A 22,822-nucleotide genomic window follows, 5' to 3' on the forward strand; every position below is an offset into this window, starting at 1 on the left:
CTTTATAATAAAAGCCCTGTGTCGCTGCGTCCAGTAGTGTAGCAGCGTCCCTGGTAATTTTGTACAGCTGGAGAGACCAGGGAGGGAGGTTGGTGGGCCGGCAGTTACGTGTATGCAGCGGGTGCGCGCGCATGCGCAGTGACTGGCGGCGCCAGCGGCGTTAAAAAAAGACCTGGAGCCCGTTTTTAAACGGGCTTAGGTCTACTAGTACATTAATACTTTACCTGTCTGTCGCTGTCTCCGCACTCTTCTTGCTCAATCACGCCCCATGCAGTTGCCGGCATATTGCACAAGTAACAAGACGGGCCAGACTGCAGTCATCACGGAGATAAACTTGCAAGCAACAAGAAAGCAGCCCAATGCACTAGAGATGGTTATGTGCAAGAAGCTGGTCTCAATGGAAAGTGTGCAGGTGGCCTCCAGTGTTAGTTCAGGATATTGCAGACTGAGTAATTTAGCATATTTTTTTCCATGACAAAGCTCATGGTATTTGTAAAGTTGTATGATGCATACACACATCCAATTTTGGTTGGACAATTTAACAGCCTTCATACAGTATGAGGGCCATCTGATGTGTGTATGCACCCTTGGCACTAACAGGTTTGTTGAGTGCAACCCGTTAAAGGAATTTTTAGCTTTAGGCTGGGCACACACTAGGGCTAGTCACGGACGTTGCTATTCACGTGCGTTTGCTAGTAGCATCGAACCCAGAGAAATGTACCTGCAATCCCTTTCTATGAGCTAAAGAGGATTGCCCAATTGTTTTCTATTCTTTTGCATTTTTGCTTTTGCATCAGTGTCACATTAAAAAAAAACTGACTACATGCATCTACTTCCCACATGCCACATGCATGTCCAATATACAGGTTTTTTTCTGCAAAATTTCACACACAAAAAAAACATTTCCCAGATGCAAAACCATGGCCGGAAAATGTAAATGAACAGCCAGGCAAAGCCATGATTTTGTACACTAATTATGTGACCAGCCTAGAGACCACAAAAGATCAAGAACAGAATTTAAGTAAAAAAAAAAAAATAGAGAACACAGATCCGGACTTTGATTTTACTGTCGTGTTTTTCATACAACACAATAAATTAAAATGCTACAGCAGAAAACGTCACACAGCTCACAGTAACAAGAACAGAGAACAGCACAGAGGAAAAGAAACAACCATTACAGCAATGACCAAACCACACTGATCACAGCAGACATTAATTATAGATAAACAGGGTAAGTGATGGTACGTGTTACCTTAAAGGGACACTGTAGGGGGGTCAGGGGAAAATGAGTTGAAGTTACCCGGGGCTTCTAATGGTCCCCCGCAGGCATCATGTGCCCGCACAGCCACTTCCCGATGCTCCGACCCCGCCTCTGGTTCACTTCTGGAATTCCAGACTTTAAAGTCTGAAAACCACTGCACCTGCATTGCCGTGTCCTCGCTTCCCCTGAAGTCACCAGGAGCGCACGGCGCAGGCACAGACCATACTAGGCCTGCGCAGTACGCTCCTGGTGCCATCAGCGGGAGTGAGGACACGGCAACGCAGGCGCAGTGGTTTTCAGACTTTAAAGTCTGAAATTCCAGAAGTGAACCAGAGGCGGGGCCGGAGCATTGGGGAGTGGCTGCGTGGGCGCAGGATGTCTGTGGGGGACCATTAGAAGCTCCGGGTAACTTCAACTCATTTTCCCCTGACCCCCCTACAGTGTGCCTTTAAGCCTCAAACACAGGGAGGAAAAAAAACGATAAAAGCGAACGATGAAGGACTTATCCATCAGATGTCGCTTAAAACTCCAAAGCACAAATGACAGCTTAAGGCACAGGTGTGGAACTCCAGGCCAGGAGGGCCAGATCCATGCCAGTGTTTCGGATGGACTGATAGAGGAATGTGTTCTACCTGATGGACCACACCTTTCCTGATTCAGTCCCATCAATTAATTTGAGCTGTGTCAAAAATGTGTGAGGACCTCGGCCCTCGTAGGACCGGTTTTACATCCCCGGCTTAAAGCGAACATGAGGTGAAAATAAACTGATGAGATAAACAATTATATTTATCCTCCTACAAATGACTTTTTTGAAAGTATCCCAAGGTCTTCGTTGCTTTACAAAATAGGTTGAATGTTTTATGGTCTCTAATCAGTGGCAGCCTATTAAGTGTTCCAGAGTTTAAAAAAAATGTCAATAGTTTATGTATTTTATCTCTCCTTGCCCTCAGTAAATGTATTCTGCCAGGAAAATTTTAATGGCTGTAATTTACTTATCAGTGAGGTTCACGATACAGTATTCCCAAAAAGGTACAGACAAGACAGAATCGGTCACTTCCATGCCTAAAAATTTCAGTCAGCAAAAAAAAAAAAAAAACAAGTAAAACAGCCTGGTTATGAATATGTTTTGCACTGTACATAAACATGTTTACCTCATCATGTCACATGTCACCTCGGATACACTTTAATCGAACAATCCATGACGGTACTTGGTCATTTTTAATGATGGATCACTTCAGCAGATTATCGTTTATCGTCAGCAGTGTGTACAGAGCCACGAACTATTTGTAAACAATTCATCCACAAAGTCTTCAGCACTGTCCCCTACATCCTGCTTTATTTAACAATCCTATTGGTTGGCAATCATTTGCAATCTTCCGCTGTCATTCACATCACATTGATAAACATTTGATAAGATCATGGAACAGTCTCTCGTCTGTTGTTTTACACGACTTTATCTTGTGGTGTATGCAGTGTTAAAGAGGTACTCCATGCAAAATATATAAAAGGTGTGTTCTACCCATCTTCCTGTAAAATGAAATGAAGCTAGTTCTTGCACCTTTGTTATCCTGTATTGTCACGCTGTATTTATTTATTTATTTATTTATATAGCGCCAACATATTACGAAGCACTGTACATAGTTTATTGTCTTGTCGATAACTGTCTCTCAGAGGAGCTCACAATCTAGTCCCTACCATAGTCATATATGTATGTCTCGTGAAGTGCATGTATATGCATATGTATATGCATAGACTAAGGTCTAAGGCCAATTTAGGGGGAAGCCAATTACTTTATCTCTATGTTTATATATATGCCATATATGACACAACCAAATACAACAAGTGTATTTAAAACTGACCTCTATAAGATTGCTGGTGGGTAAAAAGGATTCTTTATGAACAAATCTCTTCTCACACATTGACATAAATAAAGATACTCTGTAGTGTAAATATTTTGAACAATAAAAAGGTGGAGTGGAGGCTGAACCAGGGACGTCCCAGGCAAACTAGCCCTGTGGGTTGCAGCATCTTGCCGCTGCGGCTGCACCAAGTGTCATCCAGAGACCGGATCACTTTGCTGCCTTAGGAGAGGATGAGCAAGTGATTTGCTAACCCAGCTAGGCGGTGATGTATGAAGCTTCCTTTCTGCTTAAACTGCGGCATACATTTTTGACTCCAACAGACGAGGCACCCCTTCATTGCTGGACACAGCGCTGTAGTGTGAGTGCTGGCCAGCTGGTGTGGTGTGCTGTTGTGTATGAGGGGTGATGTGGTTGACAGCTAGGAGCTCATTGCTGGTTGCCGGGGGTGTCCCTGATTCATGTTTTTAGGGGGTTTATCATGTTTCCCATGGGATTGTCTGTCAAGTGTTTGGCAAATAAAGTTACGCTATATTAATACGGTCTGTGCCTTGGTCATATATTTTTGTACAGTTGCTGGATTTGTGCCAGGTTGCTCCTGTGTTGCAGTACCGTATAATTCTGAGCATCATTCTTCTATTTTTTTTTTCAATAAATAGATATTCTTATCCAGATGGGAAAAAAAGTGTAGTAAACATTTCCCACACTCTGAACATGGAAAAGAAGCCTGCCTGAGTAATAACAGCTTGCTTGTAAACTTTTCCCACACTCCTAAGATACAGCGCTAGGAATTTCCTAGCATTTGTGAGAATCTAGTTTATGAAGGAAACCTTTCCCTCGTTCTCACCGTGAAACTAGTTGTTCTTTATCGGTGTGAGTTCTTTGGTGTTTCCGCAGGTTTCCTTTCATAGAGAACCGTTTCCCACACTCGTCACATGAAAAAGGCCGCTCCCCTGTATGACTTCTCTGGTGTTTATAAAGGTAACCTTTCTCTGGAAAACCTTTCCCACACTCTGAACATATGTATGGGCACTCGCCTGTGTGAATTTTCTGGTGTTTACGAAGGTACCCTTTTACAGAGAATCCTTTCCCACACTCTGAACATGAGTATGGACGGTCACCAGTGTGAATTCTCTGGTGAATGCTAAGGTATCCTTTCTCAGAAAAGCTTTTCCCACAGTCTGAACACGAGAAAGGACGCTCCCCCGTGTGTATTCTCTGGTGGTTAAGAAGGTTTCTTTTGCGAGTGAAACATTTCCCACACTCTGAACAAAAAAAAGGATTCCCTCCAGTGTGACTTCTCTGATGCTCAAGAAGGCCTTCTTTCTGGTTAAATCCTTTCCCACACTCTAAGCATGAAAAAGGACGCTCACCTAAGTGAATTCTCTGGTGTCTAAGGAGTCGGGTTTTCTTAGTGAAACATTTCCCACACTCTTTGCAAGCGAAAGGGCGCTCCCCTGCTATCTGGTGCGTAATAAGGGCGCTTTTATAAATAAAACTTTTCCCACACTCTGAACATGAAAGTGGATATTTACCTGAAAGAACTCTCTGATGTAAGACAAGGCCAGGAATATCTTTAAAATTTGATTCACCAGAAGACAATCTCTTGTTTTTAGAATTACTGTTTGATCTAAATCTTGGTTGCATATTTGAGGTAACAAAAGAGTCCTCTGGATTACACAGATTTCTTGATGTGTGGGCACTGTGACATAGTGGATGTATGTCTGTAGTAACAGGAAGTGATCTATCAGAAGATTCCTCAGGATTAAAGGGATCTGGTGATCTCTCCTCCTGGTAAAGTCTCTGATGTGTATTTCCAGTAATGGGGTTTCCTCCTGGAGAACATTGTGTGATGCCATCATCTTCTGCATTATAATCTGGAGATGAAATAAGGTGCTCCTCCGAGATGTCTCCAACATCCGGTCCATCTATTGGAGAAACGATAATAGTTAAAGAACAGCCATTCTCCTGTTTGTAGTCTGCAGTCATGCATGTGGCTCTAACAGTGAATGCTGTCACTCTGGCATGTGTGACAGGAGTGCTGGAGATGAGACAATGGAGCCCACATCTCTCCTAAGTTCCTGTCAGAGGGGTTCCCACACCAGCTGCAGTCCCAACAGTAGCCTTGTTCTGATAGGTGGGATGGTACAATGTTGTAGCTGGGTGATGCGTATGTACAGCACACAGCATTGAACTATTAGGTTAAAGGGGAACTTCAGCCTAAACAAACATACTGTCATTAAGTAACATTAGTTATGTTAATTAGAATAGATAGGTAATATAATCTCTTACCCACCCTGTTTTAAAAGAACAAGCAAATGTTTGTGATTCATGGAGGCTGCCATCTTTGTCATGGGGGCAGCCATCTTTTTGGTTGAAAGGAGGTGACAGGGAGCAGGAGACACAGTTCCAACTATCCTGTGTCCTGATTACCCCTCCCAGCTGCACACACTAGGCTTCAAATGTCAAATTCAAAGCGTAAAAAAAAAAAAAAAAAAAAATTGCACCAAAACAGCAGAATGAGAGCAACAACATCAGAAATCCCATCATGCTTTGCACAGCATCAGGGAAAAAATGCCCGGGCAGTTTTCTTCTGTGCAGCTAAAAATGAGGCTTGTATAAGAGAAACAAAGTTCTGATGCTGAGAAACTGTTAAAGAAACACCAGGCCTTTTCAGTGCTGCTGAGTGGATTTTTAGTCTGGAGGTTCACTTTAAAGCGGAACTGGAATCAGAACATACTCTCTGCTCTAAAAGATATGCAACAGCATAATAACCTTTACAGAAAAACATTTCTTTGTTACAGCTGATACAAATCCTACACTAAATCTGCAGTGTGTCTACATCCTGCTCTAATGGAAGCAGACATATTGTTAACATCCTGAGCTTTCAAATGAGCTTATCTGCCATGGCAATCAGGTGACTCAGGGGAGAGATCAAATTACAACTTGTGATTAGACACAGATGAGGGGGAATTAGTCAGGCTTAACTCTCTAAATACATACGGGGCGCATTTCTCTTTGTTTTCTTTCTGTCCTGTGCAAGAGTTCAATATTGGTGTGCATTCAATTTGGCCACACAACTGCTAGCGCTTGTCATTCTGTTATATAGGATCTCTGCAGGATGAGCACAGCTATATTGCTTTGCAGTAGGGATGCTTAATGAGATGTAAATCATTTCTCCTAACATTCAAATGTCATGTAACATGATATGCAGCTTAATAATGAACCAATCTGAATTACTTCCTGTTAATTTTTATTGGTCCAAGTTCAAGCTGCATATAATTTATTATTATTATTGATTTATGAAGTGCCAACATATTCTGTGCCGCTATACAAAGTAAGAAAAACAAACATGAAGTACATGAATAATTTTGGCACTGGGTTATTTTGGCTATAGCCTATAAACTGTGTACATTAGGTGTCCGAGTTTGGCTATTATAAAGCTGAACTTTTAGGAATCATGCAATGGGGGTGATAATCTGCGCCAGATACTATTGTATATACAGTTGTATATCCAAACTGCAGATCATTGCGGCATGTATAGCCCAGTAACGGTATTGTGATATCTATAACCAACTGCTGTTACTGCAATGGACAGGTATTGGTGTGGAGCTCACTCAGATATAGCATAGGTGGGGGTTTAGTGTTAGCAGTAAGTAGGGGGGAGGTCAGTGTTAGACTTGTGTGTGTGTGTGTGTGTGTGTGTGTGGGGGGGGGGTAGTGTTAGGAGTATGTTGAGGGGAGGGTAGTGTTAGGCTTGTGTGTGTGTATGTGTGTGTGTGTGTGGGGGGGGGGGGGGTAGTGTTAGATGTATGTAGAGTAGAGGGTAGTGTTAGGCTTGTGTGTGTATGTGTGTGTGTGTGTGGGGGGGGGGGTAGAGTTAGAAGTAATTTGGGTGGAGGGTAGTGTTAGGCTTGTGTGTGTGGGGGGGGGGGGGTAGTGTTAGGAGTAAGTTGGGGGGAGGGTAGTGTTAGGCTTGTGTGTGTATGTGTGTGTGTGTATGGGGGGGTAGTGTTATGCTTGTGTTTGTATGTGTGTGTGTGTGTGGGGGGGGTAGTGTTAGGAGTAAGTTAGGGGGAGGGTAGTGTTAGGCCTGTGTGTGTGTGTGGGGCGGTAGTGTTAGGCTTGTGTGTGTATGTGTGTGTGTGTATGGGGGGGTAGTGTTATGCTTGTGTTTGTATGTGTGTGTGTGTGTGGGGGGGGGGGGGGTGAGTAGTGTTAGGAGTAAGTTAGGGAGAGGGTAGTGTTAGGCTTGTGTGTGTGTGGGGGGGGGGTTAGTGTTAGATGTATGTAGAGGGGAGGTTAGTGTTAGAGGATAGGGTTTCACTATTACTTGTTCATTTTCTGTCAGCCTGCATGTCTTACACATAAAGGTAAAGTGAAAATATGAAACATGTACTTGTATGCTGATAACCAACCTGTACTGACATCCAGGGAAGAGACTTCTTCCTTTATTGGCCATTTCCTGTCATGCTCCTCCATAGACTGCTGGCCACCCCTCACACACATCTCTTCCTCCTCTGTAGCTGATCGCATCAATTCAGCGTCAGTCTTCTCATCACCCCTCACACAAGTATGTTCTTCCTTTATAATTGTCTCTATCATTTCACCCTCCTCTATAGACTGGTGATCACTCCTCAAACACATGTCTTTTTTCTCTTTTCCATAAATATCTTCTTCCTCCTTCATTGTCCATATCATTTCATCTTCATGCATCTGATCATCATCTTCCTTAATTGTCTGTATCATTTCACCCTCCTCTAGATCCAGCAGATCACTGTTCACATATATCTTTTCTTCTTCCTCTTTAATTGGTCTCTTCATTTCACCCTCGTCCAGAGATGGCAGATAACCTCTCAAGTATGTCTCTTTTTATTCTTCTTTAGCTTCAAGTTTAAAATCAATGTAGTCTTCACTCTAAATCATTAAAATGATGAAACGACCAAAAAGGTTTTTTATAAAAATATCAAAAAGGTTTTTTTTATTAATCAACAAATGTATAAGTACTGAGCAAACAAACACCAAATTTAATTAAAAGAGGAGTTACCATATGATCAGCCTAATCTCCACAAACGTCACTCGCCACACACCACACACATATAGCCACCTGACATTTATATAAGCGTACACGTCTTCTGCAGAAGAAATTATAGTAATCTAGATGTTTAGGCAGTCAGTTGTAAAGTCGACTCTCTGTTGGTGGTACCACATATATGAAGTAAGATGTTAATGCAATAAAGCGCTTGAATGGAGTTATGTGAACAGGCAAGCCATGCAGGCTAAGTTCAATTCATTAATGTGCAGTTACACATGCAGATAGGCCATGCAGGTAGAAAAAAAAAGAGCCAGCGCTAATTTTGAATGGCATCCAAATAGCATTTGATGTATTAGCCGGTCAAGAGCAAAAGCAATCACTAGTTGTATAGCAGGCATATGCACATATGATCAGTTCTCAGTCGCTGATTGTGTAGCAAGCACTCTTTAATACTTTAGCACTAACTATGGTAGCCTTCATACAAAAGTACTGCTGTCACCTCTCCAATACAACGCAATGTGAACCCGCCAACGTACAACTGCACACATTTTTGGTGGACAGCTGAAGCATTCCATTCATCATTACTTATGGCTTGATGAAATGTAAAGGGAAAGCGATTGATTCACTCATCAGTACCAATAACTATATTAGCTGCTATGCAGGAAGAATTAGAGTGTAAGCTCCTGTGGTTCAGAGGCTGATATGAATGGAGAGATCTCAGCACAGAGCTGCAGGATATGTTGGTACTACATAAACACATAAATATCTGTGTGTGGCACATTGGTGGCATGGTGGTTTAGTCGTGGATAGCTGTACAGATCTGAACTTGGCCAGGGCACTGTCTGCATGACGTTTCTATGTTCTCCGTGTTTGTGCGAATTTCCTTCAAGCACAGCAGTTTCTTCCCTAAGGGAGGGGTCACACTTGTTACAGAAAAGTGAAATCATATGCAAAATGCAAGTAATGGGGGCACTGAGTTTTCAGGAGCCATGTACGATTGTATATAGCGTTTAAAAAAAGAGACAACCTTCACTACTTTTGCGCATTCATCATTGAAATTTACTGGCAACTGTAAAGTATAAAAGCAGCAACAACAACAAAAAAAGTGTTCAATTGCAGACAAACGCGCATACTGTATAGTTAGAAAACCGTCTGCAAGGAATCATCTGTGTTTCCCACAGACATAAGTATGGTCCTTCCCTGAAACACACTGATAAGCTAATTGATCCATAACCACCCCCCTCCCAAATTAGCCTTCAACTACATACACATGCTAGATGTACTAGTGTGTGTACAGGTGTCCCCTAACGTCCAATCTCCTCCTCACCTGCTTGCAGGAAGCAGTTCCATTGACTGCTGAGCTGTTGTCTCTCTTCCATTCTCCATAGAATAGAGAATGTACACCGTTTATGCATTGCATTGTTGCACAAAGGGGGGAGTCTGATTTTGAGGGGTGATGCTGATTGAGCATCTGTACCTAACTTTAGATTATGGCAGGGTCTGACTGTGAACTCCTCCAATGGTCAGTCAATGACAGGACTGTGTAATTTATTAAGTGCTATGGAAGATATCATTGTTATATACGTACATAATATAATAATGATATTCCTAATACCTCCTGCCAGTTCCAGCAATGTCTCCTCTGTTTTTCCAATCAATCCACTAAAAATCTGGAACTTCCTGTGTTTATGAACCACCCTTTCTTTGTCTTGTAAATAAAATCACTTCCTTTTCGTGGTTCCATAACTTCCTATATTTGCGTTCCATTTGGTCTAAATTATATTACCATCTTGTGGAGAATAGCGGAACTGCAACCATCATTACACTCTTTATTCTGTGTCCACGAATTGTCTTTGTGATACAGGTTGTTCTGTTATTTTTAATATTATATTATCAACATAATATACAATATTAATAATATTGATTTATACGTTTACATAGCCCCAGCATTTTCCATGGCAATGTACAAAGTAAGAAGCAAGCATGGATACTAAATATAGACACTTGTACATAATGTAGCGTTGCCAGACAACATAAACGTCACAGTGATTAATACATATCTAACAAAATACACAGCAAAACCAAGAAACAAAAGGGAGATAACCCTGCCCTTGCAAGCTTACAACCAAATGAGAGGTGAGGCAATGCATAAGCTTAATGGACTTGGCTCTAATACAACTGGCTCTAATACAACTCTGGTTTTTTATTCGGCCTGAGGAAGTGGGCACAGACCCACGAAATGCATTGCCTATGCTTAATGAAATTCATATTTATATGAACTTGTTATTGAGGTAAGCCACCTCTATTTTTCTATTTTTAGCTGTTTTTAACTCAGTTTTAGCTTGTCTGCACAGCAATGAAAGCAAAAGAGGCTTCCCAGTAAACCATCGGCAGACTTAGGATGGAAGTTTAAGGCCACTGTTAGAAATATGTTGTGTAATAAAAAGCCTGAAGCACAAAAGGAACAACTACATAAAGTGATGTGAATGGAATTTTATTGCACCACAGTCGATAGGCACCCTGGTGAGGGTATATGTGTGCTAAGCTGATATGGCGCTGTAGTCCAGCAGCTCCCAAAGTATCGGTTGAAGAGATCAGCAGCACCACGTGGATGTATTCAAGCTCTTTATTGCATAAAGAAAGCGCCCAGGGACAGCGACAGACGCTGTTTCGGAGACAAGCTCCTTCCTCAAGCTGTATAGGCTCACTCAAGAGAGGTAACAAACACAAAAGCATTTATATACAGTTTCAGTAGGGTCACATGGACCAATCAGATAACATCACAATACAAAAAGACATACGTGTCCAATCACAGGGCAAGGCATAATGAGAGGACCTGATGGGAAACAGATATGTAAATCAGCAGCCGTTATCACAGCATGATTTAAAAAGTGTCATAACCCCAATGGCCAATCAGCACTTACCAAGTCAAGAGGACCTGATGGGAAACCACAGCAATGTCATAACGCTCCTCCCAATCTCCCAGGGGGCAATGCGAGAAGCGTACTGCTAAAAAACGGAATGAATGACGTCATGACGTCATCCGTTTCCATGCGTAAAAGCGTCCTAGCGATGTGTAAAAACGTACGCATATGATTCTCAATAGCATCCATGCGTAAAAGCGTCCTAACGATGCGTAAAAGCGTACGCGTACAAAATGGCCTCTGTGCGTAAAAACGTCCAAACCACGCGCCAAAAACACGAAAAAACGCGACAAAAACATACGCACAAAATCAAACACAGAACCATACAGAATAGCCGCTACGCCAAACGCAAAAACACGCAAACCGGCGCACAAAACGCATGTAATGCAGAACAAGCTGACGAAGTCAGCACCATAGATCATCAGATGATGACCAAAAGCGAAAAAATGCTAGTGCTGTGGTAAAGTAAGGCTGAGTGTGCCATGTGAGATAATCACCCTTATAAGTAAATCGTTGTATTAGATGTAAAAAATACAATAACAATAAAGAAACCTGCACATCACAAAATTGCAACCCCCAGAATACTCAAAGTGTAACCACAAGGGAAACACACATAGCTGGACTCGGCAGTCAGCACACCGCCGACGCAGCATAGCAGACCGCACAAGAACATGTGAGGGCACAATATATCAATGAATCTTATACTCAAATGGGATATAAAAGTTTAAATGCAAAAGGAAAGGTCATAATCACGGTTGAGACCGCCCCCTCCCAGGGTACCCAACCTCCTAATCCAACCCGCCTCCCGCCGAAGTAATTCCTTTTCCCTATTTCCTCTAAAATGAACAGGAGCCCCATCTATAACTTGCACACGGAGCTGTGGTATAGAGTGGCGGAACTGGGTAAAATGGGCCGAGACAGATTGGGACATATTCTTGGTCCTGATGGCCGATTTATGTGAGGAGATACGTTCACGCAGTCGTTGAGTGGTCTCTCCCACATATAATAGCCCACATTGGCATTTTAGTATATAAACTACATATGAACAATCACATGTATACAGACCACGTATGCTGAACTCAGTACCCTTGGATGGGTGCCTGAACTTATCTCCCTTAAAAATCAAGCCACACATATGACATCCTAGACATGGAAAGGTGCCACTTCAGCCACTCTGTACCACAGCTCGAGGTGTGCGTGCTTGAATCTTGTCCCTAACCGTAGGGGCTCGTTTGAAGGATAGCAAAGGAGGAAATTTAAACTCCGGAACCTGAGGAAAAGCACTCTGCAAGAGGCCCCAATGCTGCCGTACAATGGACCCCAGCTTATAGCTGCAGGCATTGTACCTGGAAACAAAAGGGAGTCTCACTCCTCCATGGCGTCTTCTGGTGGGTCTATTGGATACCAGGGTGTGTTCAGGGTACCCCCTTGACCTAAATCTGTCCCTCATCTCATTAAGACGAATCTCGCACTGGCCAGAATCAGACACAATCCTGGAGACTCTCTGCAATTGTCCACCAGGGATGTGTTCCCTAGTCGACCTGGGGTGGAAGCTAGAGAATTCCAAAACAGAATTTCTATCTGTTGGTTTAACATACAGATGTGTCTGGAAACCACCGGGTCCCAAGACAACCTGAGTATCCAGAAAGGAAACACTCTTCGAGTCAAAGTGTGCCGTCAGTCTAATGGGGGGGCATTTGCTCGAAAGCTCCTCAATGAATGAATTAAGGGTCGCCTGTGGCCCCCTCCAAACGCAAAAAATATCGTCAATGTACCTCCACCAACAAACCACATGTTGGCGGAAGTACATGCTGGTGTAGACGAATGCCTCTTCATAGAGGCCCATAAAAAGATTTGCGTAGGAGGGGGCCACATTAGAACCCATAGCCGTCCCCCGTAATTGCTGATAGAAGACACCCTCGAACTCAAAGTAATTCTCCTCCAAGATAATCTTCAAGAGTGAAACTGCAAACTTTCTCTGTTCAACGGTCAGGTCAGACTGTGTCAGAAGATACCAATCGACAGCCTCCACACCCCCATTATGTGGGATGGAGGTGTAGAGGCTCTCGACGTCCAATGTAACCAGCGCGAGATCCGTATAATCAATCTGAAGTTTACCCAACTTCTCCAAAAACATAGTGGTGTCTTTTAGATAAGAATCTAAAGACACAACGAAGGGCTGTAAAAGCTTATCCAGAAACTTAGCCAAAGGGACAAACACCGAACCTACCCCGGCCACAATGGAATTTTATTAACATAGGCATATACACACACATATTGCTGTATCATATACACACACAAAACAAAGTCCAATCCAATTCCTTGCAGGCTTTACATACGCTGCTAGTCACATGACCTTGTATTACAATGTGTCACACTCACTGTTGAGTGGTGGGGGAGGGGGGCCATCTGTCACAGCCACCCCCTTACATCTCAGTAAGGACAAGAAGCTGAAAATATATATGAATGCTTTTAGCAACATAGGGGAAGGTTATATATTTTCCCACCACCAGGCCACTTTTCATTCTTCTAAAATACTGTATAACCATTAGCATTTCATAAAGTGTAACTACAATGATGGGAGATATCAGTAATGCAATTTCAAGGAAAGATAGATTTTGTATGAAATTCAGCATGACGCTGCGCCACCTCCCACTGTTTATCTGCAGCAGCTGCACAGTAGCCCCATTTCTACACAGCAACCCCCTTCCTACTCTGCTATTGTTACCCTGCTCTAATCTGAGCCTACTAAACACTCCAACTCCATAGGTTTTCCTAGTCACCTCCTGCTCAGTTGCCCTGCTCCATTCTGCACCTGCTACCCCCCTCCACTCTGCACCTGCTCTGCTCCTGCTGCCCTGCTCCACTCTGATACTGCTGCCCTGCTCCACTCTGCACCTGCTACCCTGCTCCACTTTGCACCTGCTACCCTGCTCATCTCTGCACCTGCTACCCTGCTCCACTCTGTTCCTGCGCCACTCTGCTCCTACTACCCTGCTCCACTCTGCTCCTGCTACCCTGCTCCACTCTGCTCCTGCTGCCCTGCTCCACTCTGCTCCTGCTGCCCTGCTCCACTCTGCTCCTGCTGCCCTGCTCCACTCTGCTCCTGCTGCCCTGCTCCACTCTGCTCCTGCTGCCCTGCTCCACTCTGCTACTGCTGCCCTGCTCCACTCTGCTCCTGCTACTCTGCTCCACTCTGCTCCTGCTACTCTGCTCCACTCTGCTACTGCTGCCCTGCTGCACTCTGCACCTGCTACCCTTCTTCTGCTCTGCTACTGCTTCCCTGCTCCTCTCTGCACCTGCTACCCTGCTCCACTCTGCTCCTGCTACCCGGCTCCACTCTGCTCCTGCTACCCTGCTCCACTCTTTTCCTCCTACCCTGCTCAACTCTGCTCCTGCTGCACTCTGCTACTGCTGCCATGCTCCACACTGCATCTGCTACCCTGCTCCACTCTGCTCCTGCTACCCTGCTCCACTCTTCTCCTGCTACCCTGCACCAATCTGCTACTGCTGTCCTGTTCCACACTGCATCTGCTACCCTGCTCCACTCTGCTCCTGCTACTCTGCTCTAGTGTTGGGCGAACATCTAGATGTTCGGGTTCGGGCCGAACAGGCCGAACATGGCCGCGATGTTCGGGTGTTCGACCCGAACTCCGAACATAATGGAAGTCAATGGGGACCCGAACTTTTGTGGTTTGTAAAGCCTCCTTACATGCTACATACCCCAAATTTACAGGGTATGTGCACCTTGGGAGTGGGTACAAGAGGAAAAAAAAATTTAGCAAAAAGAGCTTATAGTTTTTGAGAAAATCGATTTTAAAGTTTCAAAGGGAAAACTGTCTTTTAAATGCGGGAAATGTCTGTTTTCTTTGCACAGGTAACATGCTTTTTGTCGGCATGCAGTCATAAATGTAATACATATAAGAGGTTCCAGGAAAAGGGACCGGTAATGCTAACCCAGCAGCAGCACACGTGATGGAACAGGAGGAGGGTGGCGCAGGAGGAGAAGGCCACGCTTTGAGACACAACAACCCAGGCCTTGCATGAGGACAAGAAGCGTGCGGATAGCATGCTTTGTACCACCATGCAGTCATAAATGTAATAAAGATAAGTGGTTCAATAAACAGGGACCACGCGGCAACGCTAACCCAGCAGCAGCACACGTGATGGAACAGGAGGAGGCGCAGGAGGAGAAGGCCACGCTTTGTGAGACACAACAACCCAGGCCTTGCATGAGGACAAAAAGCGTGCGGATAGCATGCTTTGTACCGCCATGTAGTCATAAATGTAATAAAGATAAGAGGTTCAATAAACAGGGACCACGCGGCAACGCTAACCCAGCAGCAGCAGCAGCACACGTGATGGAACAGGAGGAGGCGCAGGAGGAGAAGGCCACGCTTTGTGAGACACAACAACCCAGGCCTTGCATGAGGACAAAAAGCGTGCGGATATAGCAGCAATGCTTTTTGCCGCCATGCAGTCATAAATGTAATACAGATGAGAGGTTCAATAAACAGGGACCGGAAACGCTAAACCATCCCAGATGTTCATCGGTCATGTTACTTGGTTGGGGTCCAGGAGTGTTGCGTAGTCGTTTCCAATCCAGGATTGATTCATTTTAATTTGAGTCAGACGGTCTGCATTTTCTGTGGAGAGGCGGATACGCCGATCTGTGATGATGCCTCCGGCAGCACTGAAACAGCGTTCTGACATAACGCTGGCTGCCGGGCAAGCCAGCACCTCTATTGCGTACATTGCCAGTTCGTGCCAGGTGTCTAGCTTCATGCCCGGTTTCAGGTCCAGCGGTGCCAGCCACAAATCCGTCTGTTCCTTTATTCCCCTCCAAATTTCCTCCCCTGTGTGCTGCTTATCCCCAAGGCAGATCAGCTTCAGCAACGCTTGCTGACGCATGCCAACAGCTGTGCTGCACTGCTTCCACGATCCTACTGCTGCTGGTGCTGGGTTAGCATTTCCGGATGAGGTACAGCTTTGAGATGCGTTGGAGGAGAAGGAGTCAGAGAGGTAGGTGCTGCTGTTGTTATCCAGCTGTTTGCGGCGTGGGCAACACCCGCGCCGTAGCAGGTGAGGAATCGCTGCCAGGCTCCACAAGGTTCACCCAGTGCGCGGTAAGGGAGATGTATCGACCCTGGCCGAACGCACTCGTCCAGGTGTCAGTGGTGAGGTGAACCTTGCAGGCAACGGCATTCTTCAAGCTTCGGGTTATTTAGCTGACCACGTGCTCATGCAACTCAGGCACTGCAGAGCGCGCAAAGTGGTAGCGGCTGGGAACAACGTAACGTGGGATGGCCACTGACATCATGCCCTTGAAGCTGTTTGTCTCCACCACTCGATATGGCAGCATTTCGCAGGCCAGAAGCTTGGCTATGCTGGCTGGCTGTTACTGCCACGGCCCGGGGGTCATTTGCTGGCAATTTCCTCTTGTGCTCAAACATCTCAGAGACAGACAACTCAACCGTAGCGCTGCACACCGAAGGGCTGTTGGTTGTTGTGTTTGATGAACACTGGGAGACCTCAAGAGCACTAGTCCGGAAAGTGACAGTGTCAGCATCGTCTGATGTTTGTGAATGTTGTGAACCACGCAATGGCTGGGCTACTGCTGCTGCTGAGGCGGGTCTGGTGGTGAGTCTGGTGAACCCAAGGGAGGCAGTGTTGCTGGTGGTACCCTGTCCTGCCGCGTTTGCCCACAGAGTGGGATGTTTGGATAGAATGTGGCGGCTCATGCTGGTGGTGGAGAGGTTGTTAATACTTTTCCCCCTGCTCAGGCGGGTCTTGCACACCTTGCAAATCGCCATGGTAACATCCTCAGTGCAGTCTTCAAAGAAAGCCCAGACTTTAACTGGCTGAGGACTCGGACCTCGTGCGTGATGTGCTGGTGCTGCTTAACCCACTGCTGGACGCTTGAGAGGTCATCCAAGTAATTATCTGGTCCTGTTCTTTTGGATCTGTGAGGGTTGTTGTCCTGGACAACATGGGCAGTATTGAGTGGGTTTTCTTGGGTGCTCCCCTGTGGCCTGTACGTGAACCGTCAGGGGAAACACCTCTTCCCTTGCCCCTCCCTCTTTCACCGGATTTCTTCCTCATTTCACTTATCCTTAAAGTACACGCTGACTGGCAGCAGTACAGTGGCAGTACAGAAATGCTATACAGTGGTGGGTGAGCGGTGTACCACTATTGTCAGCAGTGACACAGAGCACAATGCTATACAGTGGCGGGTGAGCGGTGTACTACTGTTCCCAGCAGACACAGAGTGGAAGTAAACACAATGCTATATAGTGTGGCTGAGCCGTGTACACAGAGTGGCATTAAACACAATGCTATATAGTCTGCTATATAGTCACCCCGAACAGGGTGATGTTCTGCAGAACCCGAACAGTGGCAAACACTGTTCGCCCAACACTACTGGGAGGGAACGCAGATTTTAGTACCTAAACACACGATACAACATGTTTTCCGGGGTCGGACTCTGAGGCACATACAGATGGTCCCGATCATCATCCTCATCATACAACTCTTCTCCTGAGTCTGACCCACCCACCACCTCTGCCACCCCAACATCCCCAGACACAGACCCCTCATCGTCCTCAACATTAACTTGGGATGCTGGCCTGAGCCAGACCTCCTCCTCCACATCAGGCCCCATCATCTCCTCAATGGCAGCCCTCATTAATCGCTCTGGCGACGGACTGATGGACACAACGTTCTCCTCCGGGGAGGGCTGCTGCTGACCACTGGCTGCTGGGGTGGATGTTATAGCTTGCGTGGGGCGTTGGCTGTTGCTGTTGTTGGGAGTGCTGCTCACAGCGGAGGTCTCTGGGGAACTCATGTTGAGCTCATATAGTGGTTGACGGTGAGTGGAGTATTACTGATCCCAGCAATATACACACTGACTGGCAGAGTACGCAATGCTATATAGTGTGGCTGAGCGGTGTACACAGAGTGGCAGTAAACACAATGCTATATAGTCTGGCTGAGCGAGCGGTGTACTACTGTTCCCAGCAGAATCAGAGTGGCAGTAAACAATGGTATATAGTCTGGCTGAGCGGTGTACACAGAGTGTCAGTAAACAATGGTATATAGTCTGGCTGAGCGAGCGGTGTACTACTGTTCCCAGCAGAATCAGAGTGGCAGTAAACAATGGTATATAGTCTGGCTGAGCGGTGTACACAGAGTGTCAGTAAACAATGGTATATAGTCTGGCTGAGCGGTGTACACACAATGCTATATAGTCTGCTATATAGTGTCAGTAAACAATGGTATATAGTCTGGCTGAGCGAGCGGTGTACTACTGTTCCCAGCAGAATCAGAGTGGCAGTAAACAATGGTATATAGTCTGGCTGAGCGGTGTACACAGAGTGTCAGTAAACAATGGTATATAGTCTGGCTGAGCGAGCGGTGTACTACTGTTCCCAGCAGAATCAGAGTGGCAGTAAACAATGGTATATAGTCTGGCTGAGCGGTGTACACAGAGTGTCAGTAAACAATGGTATATAGTCTGGCTGAGCGAGCGGTGTACTACTGTTCCCAGCAGAATCAGAGTGGCAGTAAACAATGGTATATAGTCTGGCTGAGCGGTGTACACAGAGTGTCAGTAAACAATGGTATATAGTCTGGCTGAGCGGTGTACACACAATGCTATATAGTCTGCTATATAGTGTCAGTAAACAATGGTATATAGTCTGGCTGAGCGAGCGGTGTACTACTGTTCCCAGCAGAATCAGAGTGGCAGTAAACAATGGTATATAGTCTGGCTGAGCGGTGTACACAGAGTTTCAGTAAACAATGGTATATAGTCTGGCTGAGCGGTGTACACAGAGTGTCAGTAAACAATGGTATATAGTCTGGCTGAGCGGTGTACACAGAGTGGCAGTAAACACAATGCTATATAGTCTGGCTGAGCGAGCGGTGTACTACTGTTCCCAGCAGAATCAGAGTGGCAGTAAACAATGGTATATAGTCTGGCTGAGCGGTGTACACAGAGTGTCAGTAAACAATGGTATATAGTCTGGCTGAGCGGTGTACACAGAGTGTCAGTAAACAATGGTATATAGTCTGGCTGAGCGGTGTACACAGAGTGGCAGTAAACACAATGCTATATACTCTGGCTGAGCGAGCGGTGTACTACTGTTCCCAGCAGACACAGAACAGTGAACAGAATGCTATATAGTGTGGCTGAGCGAGCGGTGTACCACTATTCCCAGCAGACACAGAACAGTGAACAGAATGCTATATAGTGTGGCTGAGCGGGCGGTGTACCACTATTCCCAGCAGACACAGAACAGTGAACAGAATGCTATATAGTGTGGATGAGCGAGCGGTGTACCACTATTCCCAGCAGACACAGAACAGTAAACAGAATGCTATATAGTGTGGCTGAGCGAGCGGTGTACCACTATTCCCAGCAGACACAGAACAGTGAACAGAATGCTATATAGTGTGGCTGAGCGAGCGGTGTACCACTATTCCCAGCAGACACAGAACAGTGCACAGAATGCTATATAGTGTGGCTGAGCGAGCGGTGTACCACTATTCCCAGCAGACACAGAACAGTAAACAGAATGCTATATAGTGTGGCTGAGCGAGCGGTGTACCACTATTCCCAGCAGACACAGAACAGTAAACAGAATGCTATATAGTGTGGCTGAGCGAGCGGTGTACCACTATTCCAAGCAGACACAGAACAGTGAACAGAATGCTATATAGTGTGGCTGAGCGAGCGGTGTACCACTATTCCCAGCAGACACAGAGTGGCAGTAAACAGAATGCTATATAGTGTGGCTGAGCGAGGTACACAGAGTGGCAGTAAACAGAATGCTATATAGTGTGGCTGAGCAAGCGGTGTACTACTATTCCCAGCAGACACAGAGTGGCAGTAAACAGAATGCTATATAGTGTGGCTGAGCGAGGTACACAGAGTGGCAGTAAACAGAATGCTATATAGTGTGGCTGAGCAAGCGGTGTACTACTGTTCCCAGCAGTGACACAATGACAGGGGGGACCCTGGCTAGCGTGGCTGGAGCGCGAACTACCCTGCCTGCCTACCCAAAGCTAAACCCACAGACAAATGGCGGAGATATGACGTGGTTCGGGTATTTATTTACCCGAACCACGTGACCGTTCGGCCAATCAGAGCGCGTTCGGGTCCGAACCACGTGACCCGTTCGGCCAATCACAGCGCTAGCCGAACGTTCGGGGAACGTTCGGCCATGCGCTCTTAGTTCGGCCATATGGCCGAACGGTTTGGCCGAGCACCGTCAGGTGTTCGGCCGAACTCGAACATCACCCGAACAGGGTGATGTTCTGCAGAACCCGAACAGTGGCGAACACTGTTCGCCCAACACTACTCTGCTCCACTCTGCTACTGCTGCCCTGCTTCTCTCTACACCGGCTACCCTGCTCCACTCTGCTCCTGTTCCACTCTGCTCCTGCTACTCTGCTCCACTCTGCTACTGCTCTTCTGCTCCTGCTCTGCTGCCCTGCTCCTCTCTGCACCTAATATCCTGGCTCCACTCTGCTACCCTGCACCTGCTCTGCTACTTCTGCCCTGCTCTGCTTCATTCTGTTGCTCCAAAATGTTCCAACTCTAACTTCATAGGTCTTCCCAGCTTTTTCCTGCTACTGCTCTACAGTCTAAAACTGGATAATGGTCCAATTGCACACAGGTAGTCCGGCATCTGTCTGCTCAATGCTATCCCAGAAGTTTACACAGTGGTTTACACTGCCTGAAGGAGAAATATCAGGAGCTGCAGACAGTGCTACCTTGGAGAGCATTAAAGGAGTACTGTAGTGAGAGGTATATGGAGGCTGCCATATATATTTCCTTTTAAGCAATACCAGTTGCCTAGCTGCCCTGCAGAACCTCTGCCTTTAATACTTTTAGCCCTAGACCCTGAACAAGCATGCAGCAAATCAGGTGTTTCTGACATTTTTGTCAGATCTGACTAGATTAGCTGCATGCTTGTTTCTGGTGTGATTCACACTACTGCAGGCAGATAGCTCAGCAGGGCTGCCAGGCAACTGGTATTGCTTAAAAGGAAATCAATATGGCAGCCTCCATATACCGCTCACTACAGTTCTCCTTTAAGCAGATAAATACCTGATTAGGAAATACTGTTTTCTGAGCATTCCCCTGGATGTCTGGAATGTTTAGCTGGGGCTGCACAGACTGGAAAAAGACAGGAAGGAAAAAGCAGTAGCAGTAGAATTTTGAAGGAAACGTATATAGGAGTTAACATTGCTAATGCCCATAGAGAAGTAAAAATTATGTCTGCCTTCAAGTACATGGTAAGAAAAAACAAAACTTTCCTTTGCTTCAGTTCACACTTGGTCAGTTGCTGGACTCACTACCAAGAGGGGGCAGCAGCAGACCAATGGACAGGCCGAAAGGACCTCTTCCAACATGTCCATCTCCATTGTGTGTGTTGTGTTTGTAATGCAGAAACCCGACCTGCATGATTATTTCGAAAAGCAGATACATTTCCATTCATCGGACAAAATGCCACCCAACCAATCCTGAGTGCAGTAGCCAGTGCCACAGATCTCAGCACTACTATATGTTGCCACTACAACATTATGTGAGCTGAGCCATAAAGCAAATCTGTAGTGACCTGTAAGAAAAAAGTCAGATACTCGCCTATGGAGAGGGGAGGCGCTGGATCCCAGAGAGCCTTCTCAGTCCTCTCTCATTGTCCCCCATTCCAGCACTGTCCCTCACTCAAATTTGCCACCTTGAGGGCTTCAGAAGCACTTGTGTCCCTGAGTGCTTCCTAAGATGAGGGGCTCCATACTGAGTATGTGCGTGTGTGCGCTTGCGCATGAGCAGTACAGTGCCACCTGTCTTCAGAATCACTCGGGAGCACAAGTGCTTCAGAAGCCTTCTGAGGGTCCCTGAATGCTTATCCGACCAGTTGGTCAAATAAGTGCAACGGGGTGACAGCGCTGGTACTACAGGACCTAAGTGAGGACTGGGAAGGCTCTATAGGATCCAGATAAAAGTTTTTTTTTCACCGCTTCAGTATTTAATGTAGACTTCAAATAAATGTGACATTATGCGCAGCTTATGCAGGAGAACAGAGGCGCCAAAAGGATAAAAGGAAGCTAAATGAGTTTAAAAAACCAAATTCTTGGTAAATAGAGGAGGTAGTGGTGGACTTACCTCCTCCAAGTAGACACACAACGACTGTAGTAAAGACAGTCAATATATTTTATTTATGAACTCCAAATATGCAACGCGTTTCACAGGTTTGATCCCGCTTCATCAGGCAATAACAACGGAGCAATAGCATATGTGGTCAGTAGAAGAGCCAGGAACCTCTGTTATGCGCAGCTTGCATGTTTCCATGGTTACTGCCATCTTGCTGGTGATGTCAGCAGCACTATGCGCAGACCAGGGAAAATGTACAGCCTTCTTTCCCTGCTCTTTTGTGTTTTACCTAAGCCTGTCAGCTGAAGCAAAAGATGCTGTGGAAGTGGCCATAAAAACTAATTAATTTCTGTTCAGGATCTGGACTATTGTAAATGTGGGAATAAGTGTATACAGTATGTTTTTTGGATTTTTTTTGAGCAGCATGTACTTTAAGGAAGAACTGTACTGAAAATCACATTATTAATAAAATTGCTTATTTTCTTTACAATACTACTTCATAAGTTATTTACTCAGTGTTTTACTGTTGTTAAATATTTCCTCACCCTGATTTACATTCTGAAATTCTGCATTTACCACAGA

General features: G+C 45.5%; 1 protein-coding gene across 4 annotated transcripts in view; it reads right to left on the reverse strand.

The window, feature by feature from the left end:
- Positions 1–1,732: 1,732 nt before the first annotated feature.
- The window catches only part of LOC137534445 (oocyte zinc finger protein XlCOF22-like), a 34,074-nt gene continuing 12,984 nt past the window's right edge, over positions 1,733–22,822 (reverse strand). The window contains exons 1-3 of one of the 4 annotated variants that reach the window (XM_068255937.1): positions 9,771–9,858; positions 7,539–8,037; positions 1,733–5,048 (exon numbers count right to left, since the gene is read on the reverse strand). In XM_068255937.1, the coding sequence (XP_068112038.1) occupies positions 3,964–5,048; positions 7,539–7,944 (1,491 nt within the window). In that variant the 5' untranslated portion in view covers positions 7,945–8,037; positions 9,771–9,858 and the 3' untranslated portion in view covers positions 1,733–3,963. Of the gene's footprint in view, positions 5,049–7,538; positions 8,038–9,482; positions 9,561–9,743; positions 9,859–22,822 lie in introns of those variants that run through there. The other 3 variants (XM_068255938.1, XM_068255939.1, XM_068255936.1) reach the window with 3 other exon arrangements.

Source organism: Hyperolius riggenbachi, chromosome 10 (genome assembly GCF_040937935.1).
Source record: "Hyperolius riggenbachi isolate aHypRig1 chromosome 10, aHypRig1.pri, whole genome shotgun sequence".
Taxonomy (NCBI): domain Eukaryota; kingdom Metazoa; phylum Chordata; class Amphibia; order Anura; family Hyperoliidae; genus Hyperolius; species Hyperolius riggenbachi.